Genomic DNA, 14,688 nt, shown 5'->3' on the forward strand with positions numbered 1-14,688 from the left:
TCTCCCTCCCTCCCCTTCTAAACTGGGGCTGCATTAATGGCAAATGACCTTAAGCCAGACCTTGAGCCTCCAGCAGCTGAACTATACTTCAGAGGAGTGAGGGGTAGGGTTGGGGGTGGGTGATAAGGCCCAACTCTGACCTTTTGTGGTCTTGATTCTCTCCCTTTCACCCAAGAATTCTGTCCTTGCCTCAAAACTCTGATTTTGATGACCCTGAAAACAGAATACTTCCAATTCCAGATGGTAAGTATGACCCGAGAAACCAGAAAGGGAACCAAGAAAGTGAAGCAGACACAAGACAAGGAGTGTGGTTATAATGAGCTCAAAGCCTGTGCCGGTCTGGTCTGTGAAAGGACCTGGGTGAGACGAGGTCAGCGCCTGGGGTAGAGTCAGGGGGTCCTTCTGGCCGAGGCAACAGTAGTGGTTCCAGGCACGTCTCTGGGTCATGAGGAGCCAGCTGGCCCTGGGGTTGGGCTCTGACTGGGGCCCAGGTGTTGATCACTAAGGTGTCAGGGTCGCCCAGCGGCACCGTGGTGGAGGATCACACGGGCATGTGAAGTTCGTTGTACTCGTCCTGGCCATCTTCATCAAAGTTTGGTTCAGCATCTTCAGAGTCCAGCTGTAGAAGGGAGTGGAAAGTTGGGAAAGGCAGGGGAAGTGGGCTTGCCACCTCCCACTCACCAGCTCCTCCTCTAGCTGGCAGCCCTCACTGCCCCCAGACCTTTCCAGCCTCACTGTCTACAGGGACCATGGCCCCAGGCTGAAGCACCTCCCTCTGGTCAAAAGCTTCAGGTCACCCCCTAGTGATGCCTCCTAATAATGATGATGATGATAGCAGCTAGCACACAGAAAAACTTTCCTGGTGCTCCGAGCTCCTGGGGTGCCTTTGTACACCATGTGTGAATGGACATTTTCAAAAAGATGCCCCTTCCTCTAGCTCAGAGGATCCTAGCCTGGACCAGTTTCAGGGAAGACAGGTTTTCCGCAGAATGGGATGGGGGTGGTGGGTGGAGACAGTTTCGGGCTGATTCAAGCACATTGCATTTATTGTGCACAGTATTTCCATTATTATTATTACATCAGCTCCACATCAGATCATCAGGCATTAGATCCTGGGAAGTGGGGATGCCTGCTCCAGCTGACCGAAGCAAGGCTCAGGATGGATTTCAATGCCACCCCCCCACCGACCCGTCCCTCAGCTGTGTGCTTTTGTTCAGGACACAACCTGCACCTCTGCTTCCTTCACGCCAAACCACCCTTCTCATTGCTTTACCTGGACTCGTGTTTAATCCTCACCACAATTTCATAAGGGAGAATCTATTAGTAGCCCCATTGTGCTGTACTTAGTCGCTCAGTCATGTCCAACTTTTTCTGACCCCATGGACTAAAGCCTGCCAGGCTCCTCTGTCCATGGGGATTCTCAGGCAAGAATACAGGAATGGGTTGCCATGCCCTCCTCCAAGGGATCTTCCCAACCCAGGGATCGAACCCAGGCCTCCCGCATTGCAGGTGGATTTTTAACCAACTGAGCCACCAGGGAGGCCCAAGAATACTGGAACGGGTAGCCTATCCCTTCTCCAAGGGACCTTCCCAGCCCAGGAATCCAACTGGGGTCTCCTGCATTGCAGGCAGATTTTTTTACCAGTTGAGCTACCAGAAACCCAGGAGCCCCATTGAGATTTCAGAAGATCAGTCACACAACAGAGAGACTGGGAGCCAGGCCTCCCTGATCCAGGGCCCAGGCCCCCTAAGACCGACCCAAGCACCATCCCTTACCGCCTGCAGCTCCCTGTCCTGGAAGAGCCGGGGCAGAAGGCAACGCCTCAGAGGCACTGTGAGCAGCAGCACGAAGGGAAAGGCGAGTGAGGCCGCCGTGGACTTGACCACCCAGAGCAGTGCGATGCAGCCCAGCTGAATGCACGTAAAGAGGTGCATCCGCCAGGTCTTCACCTGGGGAACAGGTGTCGGGTCTCACCACATCCTTGGGGACTCGGCTCCGCAGGTTCGAACTTATCCTCTGGAGTCATCGAGTTCATCTCCAGTGCTGGGATCCCTCAGAGTCCCCCCCATTACCCCATCTCCCCATCTCCATGCCTCCCGGCCCTACCTTGGTCACATAGGGCTGTTCGGGATGGTGTTTTGCCGGCATGAGGATGAGCAGTAGACGCTGGGACAGCTGGATACCAGACAGCGACGTGACCCCCATGTACAGGAAAATCCCAAAGAGCACGGCCAGTGGGATCCGACGGAGCACAGCCCCCATGACGATGGACAGGCCTGGAGGAGGAGACAGACACCCCCATGGTGATGGACAGGCCTGGAGAAGACAGACACCCACGGGACCCCTCCAACAGCCCCTGTGGGGACGGATGAGCCTGTGCAGTCACTGCGACCAAGAGAAGATAGAGCCGGACAGAGAACCAAGGAACGTGGAGTGTCAAGGAACAGGTCTGGGGTCAGAGCCGGGGCTATTCATGATGCATTTGGAAACTCAGAAGAGATCTGGGTCAAGTCGGGGATGGAGAAAGGATTTCAGGTCCCAGAAGGCAAGTCTGTGGGGTGGGGGCCGGGGCTTTACAAGACGGGCGCTCTCACCTACAAGGCTGGCGATGAGCACTCCAGTGACCCGCTGCTCCCGCACCTCCTGGATCTGGGGCTTGTCGCCGGGCGCAATGGCAGTGCGCATAACAGTCAGCGCGTTCACGTGGGTCACTGAGCGGACGGTGGCAGCTGTGAGCCAGGGCAACCCAAACAACCCACAGAGCCCACCCAGGGAGCCGATCAGAAGCAGGTCCAGGTGGAAGCCAGAGCCTTTGAGCAGCCTCCGCGCCTTCTGGCTAACGATGAGCCTGGGGGAGAGCAGGGGTGAGGGGCAGGTGGGCACACACAGCGGGGACCAGAAGTGGGCGGAGGACATGCAGAGTGGAAGCTGTCCGCCAGGACCTGCCAGCTTTCTCTTCCAAGCTCTCAAACTGAAGTTCTCACATTTAAGCAAGTTTGAGGCAAATTCCCAATACTGTGGATATTCAAATACCACAAAAGCCAGATGCCAGTTCTCACCACGTCATTGTGGTTTAACCAAAATGAGACACATGTGAGGATCCCTGACTGAGAGAGCGTGCTGCCAGCACGTTCTGAGGACCGTCAAGTGCCACCCTGCAAGTGGTGGTGGCAACAGACAGATATCCTCTCAGAGCACCATGGGGACACCATGCCCCAGGCCCAGGGACCGCCCCCCCCAGGAGGCTGCCAGTCCCACGACCCCACTCCTCCCCCACCTCCTCCGCCCGGGGCCCACCCCGTCCCCTCACGCAGTGATCTGTGTCTCCATGAAGATCAGGATGAGGACCAGGAGTGCGGGCACAGCGGCCGCCACCATCATCCAGGGCGGGAAAGGACGCGCACTGCCCAGGGGCGGGATGAACCACGTGCGCTTGCTGGGGGAGGTCACCGAGAGCCCCGTGGGCACCGTCAGCTTCTGCATGGCCAGAAGGAAGACTGGGTTCGGGGACGCCAGCCACTCCACGTAGCAGCTGTTCCCACCCAGCTCTGTGTCCCCGGCACCAGAGCTCCAGGGAATTGGGATGTGAACAGCTTTGGGGAAAATTAGTTCTGTAATCCTCCAAAGTCATTGTCCCTCCAAGGTTCTGGCAGTGAATGAGAAAATGATCCACCTTCTCCCTGAGCCCCAGGGAAGCTGTCAGGAGACCTGCTCTGGGGGCACCTGTCATTCTGCCCCCAGTCCCACACCGGTTCCTCCAAGATTCTTGACTAAGGGTCGCACACAGCCCCAGACCTCCTGCTGGCCTCCACAGCTGGACCACACGGCTGCTTCTGAAACCCCGGCCACCCACCCGTGTGTGGCACCAGCATGTAGCCACTCCACTAGGAAAGCTGGGTTCCAGCCCTGACTGGCTGCTGGGGCAGTGGGGACCTGTTATGGCCACCCTGTCAAGGCCCTGGGGGTGAGAACCAGCTGCCAGAGGGGGTTGGGGCTCACTCACCTGTGTGTAGGTGTCTGTGATGGAGTAATCCACCAGGACCATCACCAGAATGGAGATGGGGATGCCGAAGTCCCCGATGATGCGGCGAGCCTTGAGAAGGACCGGTCAGGGGAAGGGAGCCAGAGGGGGATGAGGGAAGGGTCAGGAGACTGACCTGGGGGCGTATTACCCAGACCCTTCTTGAGCCTGCTGTAGTAGCAGCATTAGTTGCTCCATTCTGTCTGACTCTTTGTGACCCCATGGACTGTAGCCCAGCAGGCTCCTCTGTCCATGGGATTCTCCAGGCAAGAATACTGGAGTGGATTGCCTTGTCCTTCTCCAGGGGATCCTCCCAACCCAGAGATCAAACTCCAGTCTCCTGCACTGCAGGCAGATTCTTTACCAGCTGAGCTACCAGGGAAGCCTGAGCAGGAGCCAGAAGTCTCCTGACCTGAACCTTTAAACCCCACAGGTGCCCACCCAGCCCAGGAGGGCACTCCTCTCCTGGTCACACTTCTCTGAGGGCTTCAGACAGGGTGCGGGGGGCTGCATGGACTTGGCTGGGATCTCCCATGACCAGGAGAAGGGAGGAGCCCCTCCTCTCCAGAGCGGAGCCTGGTGGTGCCAGCAGGAACGGAGGGACACCCACGGGGACTCTACAGGCCCCACTCCTGCCGACCACACACCTTGCCGCCCAGGAAGCGGCTGTTTCTGAACTTGCGCAGGAAGAAGGCGATGAGGAAGGTCCCCAGCATGAGGATGAGGGACAGCAGAGCCGTGTTGGGCTGGTTCCTAGGGCTGGGCGGCCCCTCAGTGGGGGGCAGGGCACTCGCATTCAGGTCCAGCTCCGCCCGCAGGGCTCCCTCGGGCGGGTAGAATGGCAGCAGCGGGTGCTCCGTGAAGACCTGGGTGGGTTATGAGGTTGCCCCGGTGCTCACCTGGGCAGGTGAGCCTGACTTCACAGCATCAGTACACACCTGTGAGGGAGAGGGCGTGCCCCTCCCCTCCCACACGTGAGCAGGCAACGTAACACAGGACATCCAGCTCCATCTCACACACACACTCACGCCGCTCCTCTACACACAGTGACCCAAGGACCCCCAGCCCAGAAGCACTGACAGGGCCCCCCTTTCATCACATACCGGTGCAAGCGAAATCCAGACTTTAAACCTCTGGCTTTGGCACCTGCACTTCAGCTCAGATCGGGCTGAGCGCATCCTCACCCCCCACACCCACAACCTACAGAGCCTTCCTCCTTGTCCCCTCCCCCTCCAGTGCTCCGCACCCCACCCAGGGCGCTGCTCAGCCCCGAAGTAAACCTGCCCCCAAGACCTCTGGGGGCTGCCACCTTGTAGAGCTTGTGGAAGGTCTCATAGATGAAAATGAGCGAGATGAGGAAGGCGAAGATCTCCTGGGTGAAAGGCGAGATGTAGCGGACCAGGAAGCTGCCTTCCGCGGCCACCAGGGCGAGGACGAACACCACCAGCCAGAGGCCCACCCACACACGGCCCGTGAGATACTCCAAGTCCTGGGCCCGGCAGAACTAGAGATCCGCAGAGAGAGGCACTTACCACAGCCGTCTGCCCTGGCTGTCAGGGCCCCACGGGACAGGCGGGACAGGCGAACCCTGAGGGGAGCGGGGGGGCCACCCCGGAGGCCCATCACCTGGGCCAGGGGCTCCAGGTAGAGCCAGTGACCCCTGGGGAGGGACTGGGTGGCAGTCACCTTGAAGAAGGCTTCTTCGAAGACGAGCAGTGGCCCCGAGAAGCCGACCACGAGCAGCGGCTGGGCCCCCAGCAGAGAAAAGAGGACGCCAAGCACAGCCGTGGACACGATCAGCTCAGACACACCCATCAGCCCCTCCGTCTTCTCTCCTGGAGCGATCGAGGGTCAGTGGGGTGGCCGTGGCCCGGCTCCTTCCACCTGGCCCCCCTTTCTCATCTAGCTTCCCCTAACCTGTGCTGTGCTGTGCTGAGTCGCTCAGTCATGCCCGACTCTTTGCGACCCCTGGACTGTAGCCCGCCAGGCTCCTCTGTCCATGAGGATTTTTCCAGGCAAGAATACCGGAGCGGGCTGCCATGCCCTCCTCCAGGGGAATCTTCCCAACCCAGGGATCGAACCCAGGTCTCCCCCCATTGCAGGCGGATTCTCTACCATCTGAGCCACCAGGGAAGCCCTCCCCTAACCTGGGGACCTAGGAAATACAGAGCAGCACCCTCCAGAGTGGTAGACAGGGCCCCTCACCACCGTCAGCACCAGCCCCCCAGGGTGGTCACCAGATGCCCCACTCCCTCTCACATTACAGGCATCCCAGAAGTGACCACGGGACCCCCTGGCCCAGGAATACTGCAGGTGACACTGAGTCCCCTCACCTCTCCTCCTGCCCCTCACCTAGCAGCCCCCCGAAGGTGATGGCGGGGCTGAGGGCAGCAAAGTAGATGAAGAGCACGGCGGCCACGCACTGGGAGTGCAGGGCGTCCCGCAGGTCACTGGGGTAGTGCGGGTACCGGCGCTTCACGTCCCGGACAAGCCCCCCAAACACCGAGCCGGTCCGCAGCAGGGGGTCGTCATCAGGGGCGGCCTCAGAGCTCCCCAGTTCCATCGACAGTTCTGGGGGAACACAGGGGCTGCTGGAACCTTGTGCTGGGAGCAGATCCTGGGCCGCATCCTTCCCAGCCCAGGTCCCAGGGCAGAGTCATGGGTCAGGGATTAGAAGCCGGAGTGCAGGACTCAGGAGTCAGATGGGGCCAAGGAGACATGGGTGCGGGGGGCCCCGGGCCCCATAGGGTCAGACCTTTCCCGGGGGCCACGTAGCCACCCTGGGTGGTCAGCTCGGCTTTGGTCTGCTCACGCTCCCGGCGCTTTCTGAGCAGCTCACGCTGGAAGGCAGCCACAGAGCGCAGCAGATCTCGGCCCTCCACCTCGGACGGGGGGATCACGATGCTGCCATCCAGGAACTCGCTGATGGCGCTCAGGAGGTCCTGCCGGTCGTCCGCCTGGTAGGCAGCCTCGTGGAACAGCTGGGGGCAGGAGAGGCAGGGGCTGAGCCCACAGCCCAGGGAGGGGGCCTTCAGGGAGGAGGTGTTGGGCCATCACAGAGCCAGAGGCAAGGGGGATGTTCAGCCACACACACAGGTCCAGGATGCTGGTCAGAGCTATGACTCAGGTCCCTTCTGGCAGGGAGCCACGGCCCTGAACACCACCCCTCACCCCCGGGAGCGTTCTCTATCCCCCTGGGAGAACCTCCAGACTTTTCCACAATGCAACAGTGACGCCCGGCATGGCCTTACCAATCCAACCTCCATTCTGATTGGAGAGTGCCCACAGCCTGCTGGTCAGTAAGTATTTCAAACACCATCCCTGGCTAGAGGGCCCTCCTGTCCAAGCCCTGGAGGATCCTGCCTCCCTTTCAAGTCTCCTGTCACATCCAAAGCTTCAGAGTCTGGGCTTCTTTCCTGCATCCACCTCCCTGTGTCCCAGCTCCCTTTTCTGTCTCAGCTCACAGCTGCCTCCACCACTCCAGAGTACTGTCTCCATCCAGGGGGGCCGAAGCACCCCTGCATTTGTGGGTGCCACTGGGGGGCAGTAAGAGGGACGGGGAACAAACAGGGCTCCGGGGAACAAGACCCACCTTGTCAGACATGAGGGTGGCAATGGACCGCCCAAGCTCGTGATAGTCGGTGCTGGTGTGGCTTGGCCCCAGCATCACGAAGAGGAAGCGAACTGGCACGGGGACCTCAAGCACAGACTCCAAGAGCACGGCCTCGTTCAGGCGCACAAAGGCAGCCGCTGGCTGCTCCAAGAAAGGCACACAGCCTGGAGGGAGAGCAAGGCACAGGGTGCTGGGCCAAGGGGAGAGGTCAAGGCAGGCCCTGCAAGGGCTATTTGGGGCCATCATGTACAGTTGAGCAGGTTGCACACTGCACAAAGGAACCCCAATCTAAAGTAGCCCTATTTGTTTATATGTTTGTATATTTATTATAATTTACCAACAGGTGGAGATCAAGGGTATTAAGGAAGAGTTGCCTTTGTCTAATTCTCACAAAGGTGCTATATGGAATAGCAGCAGGCCAAGATAGCAGAAAACTGAACAAGAAGCAGACAGAGGATTAGGGAAGAAAAGGTTGGGGCAAGATGGGCTGAGAGGAAGAGAAGGGGCAGGTTGAGGGCCTGACTGGAATGGAAGAGGCAGCCTGCAGGCCAAAGTCAAGACAAGCAGACTGCTGTGGAGGCATCCACGCCCCGTAACCCCTATCCCCAGCACCCAGCCCTCCTTACCCACGAGCACAACAGTAGCCTCAGCATCTTCAGGGATCTTCTCCAGCAGCTTCAGGCTTTTCCCCCGGTGACCATCTCCCCCGGGCATGTGCAGGGGCTTCTGAGGACGCAGAACTGGAATAGGGCTGGGACCCAGACCGGAGGCCGTGGCAGGCCCTCCCATCCCTCACTCCAGGCCTGGACTCTGCCTCCAACCCCTGGATCTGGGCCTTGCTTTCTCCCCGCCACCCCCCCAACCCAGCCAGGGTGGGGGCTCCTGGTGATATGCCCCACATCAGGAGGGGACCAGCCCAGGATCTGGACCCCTCCTCCAAGCCCCACCACCACCGCAGCTTTATCTTATTTAAGTGGCTCCCCTGGCCCTGCCCCATGATCCCACTTAAACCTCCTGTTTCTCCATGCCTAGCTTGGCACCAGGCATCCAACCTTCCTGATCCACTCAATGAAACCCTTGCTGTCCCCCAGCCCAGGTCAGAGCAAGGCAACTGACCTCCTTGGCCTCAGGGTCATGAGGCCAGAGAGGGGCTGGCTCCCCCAGGTCATCGGCCATGGTGGGCACTGCACCGTCAGGGCCGTGGCTGGGGGTTGGGTGGTGATTCCCTAGGACGGAGTTCACACTGGAGCTGGACGCATTTCGGGGAAAGAAGCCACTGTCCTTGTCATCATTGGGATGGCTGGAGAGAGGGCAGAGGGGGCAGGCAGGTGAGCAGGAGAGGTCCTTGGTGGCCTGAGGTCATGGGGAAATGAGATATGGAGGGTCGGGGCCTCCATTCTCTCTGCCTCAGTGTAATTAGGAACTTTCTAATGGTTGATATTTTCTAAAGGGTGAAGGAATGAGCTCTCTGTCACTTGAGGTATTCAAGCAGACGGGAAAGAGCCTCTTGAGAGAGTCTGTGCTCCTGGAAGGCAGCTGAACCTGAAGGCCATCCCCACTCCCAGGCACCCCACCCTGGCACCTGTGTTTCAGCAGCAGAGTGCGAAGGACACTGGCCCTGTCTTCCGGCCGGATCTGGTCAGACACAATCATGGTCTCCACCACAAGGTGTGCAATGCCTGGCAGAGTGGTCTGCTCCAGGTCGAGAAGGGCAGCCCCTGGGGGAACAGACGGGGAAGGGATCTCATTCCCGTTAGATATAGAAACACCCCTCCCAGTGGCCTTGCTCCCCCAGGGGCAGGCAAGTATGCCGGGTGAGCATAGCATCCCATGTGCCCAGGCAGATACACAGTCCCACGTGGCCACAACCCAGCCCGAAAGGGATGGAAAAGAGAGCAGGGGTGAGGGCACCGCCCCTCCTTGCCCAGAGAGGGGTCATCTGTCCGCTTACTGCCTGGACAGATACCTACTGTGCCCCAGGGATAGAGCCAGGTCCCCATGCACAGCCCCGCCCCTCAGAGTACGACTGTGTAGACCCCACATTCCCGAGGGGCAGCCAGACCTCGCCCGGCCCCAGGGCATCGTCCTGGGAGCTGGGCAGCCTGGCCCCGGCCGAGCTCTGCAGCGCCCCTACCGTGGGCTATGGTCCTCCTGAGTTCCAGCAGGCTTCGGAAGGAGAGCGAGGCCACGTGGGGCTTCCCCCAGCGCTCCGTCTCTTCCTCCACGTCCTCCTCAAACTTGATCCAGCGGGCCGTCTCCCGCCAGTGGGGCTCCTGGCTGCGATCCAGCATCAGCTCGTTCAGCTCCACAAACACCTGGGGTGGGGTGCCCGGGGTGAGGGCCTGAGGGGCCACCAGGTGGGCCCGGCTGTCCTGGGGATGTGGGTGATGGGCCAGGCAGGCAGGGAAGGAGGGAAAAGGTGGGAAGAGAGGCAAGCAGGACTGAAAGGCCCATCCCCACGGGGTCTGGTACCTCATGAGGCCGCCGGTCAAATTGCTGCTGCTTCTTCTTCCTGCGCAGGACGGGGGCCAGGCCACCGGCACTGCCCCTCCCACTCTGCGTCCGAGACGGCTTCTTGACCAGGTGCCGCCGCATGCCGGGGTTGTCCTCCAGCCGGTGACCTGCGGAGAAGGTGGGCTCAGCCGTCCCAGGGCACCAGCTCAGGGCCCCCCGGGGTCATGGCCAGCTCCCCCAGCTCCGCCCAGCCAGTCTACTTGGAGGGGGCGCCACAGTCACCCAGGGGCCACGCCAACAAAACCACATTGTCTGCGGTGGGGGGGGGTGCATCTCATACATGAGGAGACTGAGGCTCAGAAAGGGGACAGGACGAGTCCAAAGTCACACAGGGGATGCTGGCTAAGCCACCGAAAAAGGCAGACCCCCACCCAACCCAGTCCACAGCCCCTGCCATGGCCACTGCCTCTCAATCTGTAGAGCCAGGACCCACAGTAAGTCCCCAGGCTCTGCACCCTCAGGACTCTGCCTGTGCCCCCTGGCACCCACGTCCCTCGCATGGGTACACTCAGGCAGAGCTTCTCTCCCTCTCTCCCCACGCGCCCCTTCCAGGCCCGGAGCCAGAACAAGGCCAGCAGCCCAGTTACTCACAAGCCAGTCCCCCCGCCATGGGGCTCAGCTGGCCCCTGATGGATTCCCACAGGTCATAGTCCTCAAAGTCCAGCACAAACATCTCTAAGTCCTCTGAGGTCAGCGAGTCTCGAGGGCTGGGGGTTGGAGCCTTCCCAGGGCCCTGGTCCTCAGCATCCCCGGGCCCAGGGCTCGATGCCCCCTTGGGCTCTGTGACCTCCTCCAGTGGGCTCGTCATCCCCTAGATGGCCGAGGCTGCAGCCCCTGCTCCTTCCCAGAGCCCTGGCTCTCCGGAGAGATGGGAGCCTGGACAGCGGTGGTCTTGGTCCAACCAGAGCTGCAAGTGGCCGGGCCTCCCGACCCTGACTCCCTAGGTCCCCAAGCCTGCTGCCTGCTGCTTCCAGCCCCCACGCTGGGCCTGTAAACACGCCCTCCCCCTGGCCCCCCCATCCCACCGCCACCGCTGCTGCTGCTCCTGCTGCCATCGGATTGTTCCTGCCCCTGTCCTCAGGCCCTGGCAACTTTCCATGACGTACTGAGCTCAAAGCCCTCCCTCCAACTGCCCCCCCTCACCCCGACACACGGTGGTTCCAAGGGGGAGGAGGGAGGGGTGGGTGATGCCCCTGGGCACAGTGCCCCATGGGTGATGACAGGTGCCACAGAAACCAGGGCACTGATAAGATGGAAGGAATGTGCCAAGATCACAGCCAGGCCCGGTCGAGGGTGGTGTGGTGGGAGCAGAGGGGCCCCGACGCAGGGAGAGGCAGGACCAAGATGAGTGGCCCAGACTCATGGGGCTGGTTCGGGGCGGGGGGGTTAATAAGAGTCTGCCCCAAGGAGAGGAGCCTCGGGGGAGAGGGTACAAGGATGTTTCTAAATGTCACGTGGGGGCTGCCTCATTCCAGGGGTGACTCAGAGGACACAACCAGGACGGAAGGGCAGAGGTGTCGCCAGGGGAAATCTCAGCTCTGGCACCCGAGGCATGGCCTAGTGAAGTAGTGAGCTCCCCATCACTGGCCACATTCCAGTAAGCAGCGATACTGCAGAGGGGGCTCAGCCCTGGGTAGGGGAGAGCACCGAGCTTCTCCAAGGTCTCTCACAGGCTGGGCGCCCCTGGGAGTGGGTGTCACTCACTCTTCATATCGTCCAGGTCCGCGGAGCCCAGCATCTGGGCCTCCGCCTCGTCAGTGGGCACCTGCTGCTCCGGGCCGCCTGGGCCGCCCAGGGCACTGCCCGGGCACAGCCGCTCCCGCAGGTCATAACTGGCCGATGGGCTCCACGGTCGGCCCTTCTCTCCGGTGACTCGGGAGACGCGGGCCCGGGGACTAGGAGAGCTGAGGAGGCAACACGGCAGCCTTGAACTTGGCAGGGAAGCTCCGTGGAGATGGGCCAGGTGAGGGGGTTGCCCTACCCTCCCCCAGCTTGGGATGGGGCTGGAATGGCCTCCCTGGGGACTAAACACAGGCTTCTCCTGGGCAGAGAAAAAGCTTATCTCCACCTTCCTGAGCCTATCACGCCGGTCCCCAGGTCCTCTTTGTCCCGTTCTCCTCTCCACTCAAACACCCTCTCTCTCCTGGAAGACTGTCCCTGTCGATCCTCCGGTCCTCTCCTCCTGGTCCTTCGTGCAGAGAAGGGGCACACCCTGTCTGCCTCCTCTGCCCCCTTCTCTCATCTCCTCCCAGCTTCTTCTCTGGGGTTCAGGAAGGGACCTGCGCTGGGCTGGGCCTGGGGCCAGTACCTGACCGAGTGCTGGGGGCTCTTGTCCGAGCTCGGGCCCACCGAGGGCAGGGGCTTGGTGAAGGCAGCCCTCCCGGAGAGGCCGGGACTGTCATCCTCGTCACTTCCGATGGAAAACTGTGGATAAACCGCGTGTGCCCTGGGTCCGTGCTCCAACCCAGCCCCTCAATCCCCCACTGCCAAGCCTCCCCTCCTCCCCGCGTCCCTCCCTCAGCAGCCAGCACCCCTTCGGGGGTCCCTACCTTTGCTTTCGGTGGGGACCCTGGGGGTGGGGGCTCCGCAGGTTCTGCCTCAGATTCCCCCTCTTCTTCCTCTTCCTCCTCCTCCTCATCCACTCCGGTTCCCCCCTCCTCCTGGATGGGAGGGGTCCCCTCGGAGGGGGGAGCAGAGGTTTTCTCCTTCTTCCTCTTCCTCCTGGTCTGCCGAGCAGAGGTGGGGGGCAGTCGCCGCAGCTTGTGGGGTGGAGGCAGGCGCGCCGAGAGCGGGTGGTGGGTGTGGTGGGATGTGTGTCGGTGAACTGGGGGTGCAGGAGAGCCGGTTGGGGCCCCCACAGCAGAAGGGGGCCCCTCACCACCCTAGGGGCACACACCTTATTATTCTAGCTCAAGGCCGCAAAGAAGGGCACCCTGGTCCTTCCTCCAGAGTCAGGCTCCCCCCAACACCTGTATCCACAGCCTGTCATGGGTAAGGCCTGGTAGAGTGGGGGATGGAGTGATGGAGAGGGGAGGATGGGGGTATGAGAGGCCAGGATACATACAGCAAGGAAGGTAAAGGTGGAGTCAGGCGAGACAAGGAGAGGATGAGAGGTGGCCAAGAGGAAAGGGCAGGGCCAGAGGAAGGACAGAGCCTTGAGGAAGATGAAGGTCACCAAGGGCAGCCTCAGGCCCATCTCCCTACATCTCCCCTGGGTCTGGGGCCCAGCTCCCCTGGCAGGCAGACAGGTGATGGGTGAGTGAGGCAGGATGACTTAACACGGCGTGGTGGCCCAGCGCAGCGTCCAGCATAAGATGGCCCTGGGTGACCCAGCCAGTGGTGAGCACGGTGATGGTGGCAAATGAAGGTGATGGCGGTGAGGGCGGCCACACTAGGGGTCCCCGGGCTACCCACACTCAAAGTCCCGCTCGCTGTAGCTGCGGCTGGGCTTCTCGGGGTCCCAGGCTGGGGGCTTGCTGATGAGGTCCCCAAACCTGCTCACAGCCAAGGTCTTGCCCAAGTCATCGTCCTCCTCCATGTCTGGACTCAGAGGTGGTTCCTCCAAGGGCACCCGGACCTGCAGACCCAGCAGCCCCTCCTAAGGACCCTCGACCCATGAACTTGACACACCTACCCTGACTCCAAGCCCCAGGTGGAGGTGGGGGAGACCAGCAGACCCCACCTTCTACTCCCTGAGGCCCAGACTGGGGTCAGCCTCCCGGGCTCTCAAGGGCTTGGGACCAGAGGGGTCAACAGATAGGAAAAATACCAAAAGACCACCCCCCTCCTTCTCCATATCCCCGCCCAGCTCCATCCCTGGATCGGGGTTTGGGGGGTGTCCCAGAGTCGACCAGAGGACACCCCCACCTCCTCCTGCGGTCCCTCCCCCTCCTCTTCTCCCACCCCCGCGAGCGTCAGTCACCTGGGGTAGGGGGGAAGCGCCCCCGGGTGGCGGGATCACTCCGTTGGCCATGTCCGGAGAAGCGGCTTGGGAGGCTCGGACTCACTGAGGGACCCGTGACCCGGGTGAGAAGAAGGGGGCGCTGCGCGAACCTAATGGGGAGCCCTGGGGAAGGAGGGCGGGGTCAGGAGTCTCGCGCCGCCGCCCCCTCCCTCTCTTAAGAGCCGGATCCCCCGGCCTCCCCAGCGCCCATCCAGGCCCCGCCGCACCCCGGACGCCCGCGGGCCGGGCGCACTGCGCCCCGCCCCGCCCTGCGGTACCTCGGGGCTCCGGAGCGTGCGAGGCCCGGGCCGGCCGCCGTGCCCCATCTCCCTCCGGCGCGGGCTCCAGGGCCTGTCGCCACGCAGGGTCGGACGGCCGGGGGGCGCCCGCGGCCGCGGGGAGTCGGGCGGACGCAGGCGCCGGAGCCCGCAGCCCGCGGCTCCACCTCCTCGCGCTCGGCTCCGCAGCTCCGCCGCCGCCGCCGCTGGGCCGCACAATGGGAGCGGGCGGGCGGTGACTCACCCCGCCCCGGCCGGCCCGGCTCCCACGCGCCGGCCCCCGCAGGACCCCACCTTTCCACCAGCCCCTTCTCCCGC

At 61.9% G+C, this 14,688-nt stretch overlaps 1 protein-coding gene across 4 annotated transcripts; it reads right to left on the minus strand.

Annotated features, from left to right (window-relative positions):
* Positions 1-282: 282 nt before the first annotated feature.
* Positions 283-14,688, minus strand: SLC4A3 (solute carrier family 4 member 3). 4 transcript variants are annotated; one of them, XM_043909897.1, is made up of 23 exons: positions 14,371-14,686; positions 14,072-14,215; positions 13,564-13,726; positions 12,699-12,973; positions 12,458-12,573; positions 11,854-12,053; positions 10,108-10,256; positions 9,770-9,950; positions 9,218-9,353; positions 8,752-8,935; positions 8,262-8,361; positions 7,615-7,799; positions 6,778-7,003; positions 6,375-6,593; positions 5,709-5,857; positions 5,332-5,526; positions 4,670-4,888; positions 4,005-4,094; positions 3,312-3,478; positions 2,596-2,849; positions 2,108-2,277; positions 1,777-1,950; positions 283-619 (listed from the first exon to the last, which is right to left on the minus strand). In XM_043909897.1, the coding sequence occupies exons 2-23, from the start codon at positions 14,120-14,122 to the stop codon at positions 542-544; spliced, it is 3,681 nt and encodes a 1,226-aa protein (XP_043765832.1). In that variant the 5' UTR covers positions 14,123-14,215; positions 14,371-14,686; the 3' UTR covers positions 283-541. The 4 variants fall into 4 exon arrangements, with proteins under 4 accessions (XP_043765832.1, XP_043765833.1, XP_043765835.1 ...); XM_043909898.1 differs by lacking the exon at positions 1,777-1,950 and having other exon boundaries at positions 14,371-14,688; XM_043909900.1 differs by lacking the exon at positions 14,371-14,686 and having other exon boundaries at positions 13,652-13,726; positions 14,072-14,137.

Source organism: Cervus elaphus, chromosome 8 (assembly GCF_910594005.1).
Source record: "Cervus elaphus chromosome 8, mCerEla1.1, whole genome shotgun sequence".
Lineage (NCBI taxonomy): Eukaryota > Metazoa > Chordata > Mammalia > Artiodactyla > Cervidae > Cervus > Cervus elaphus.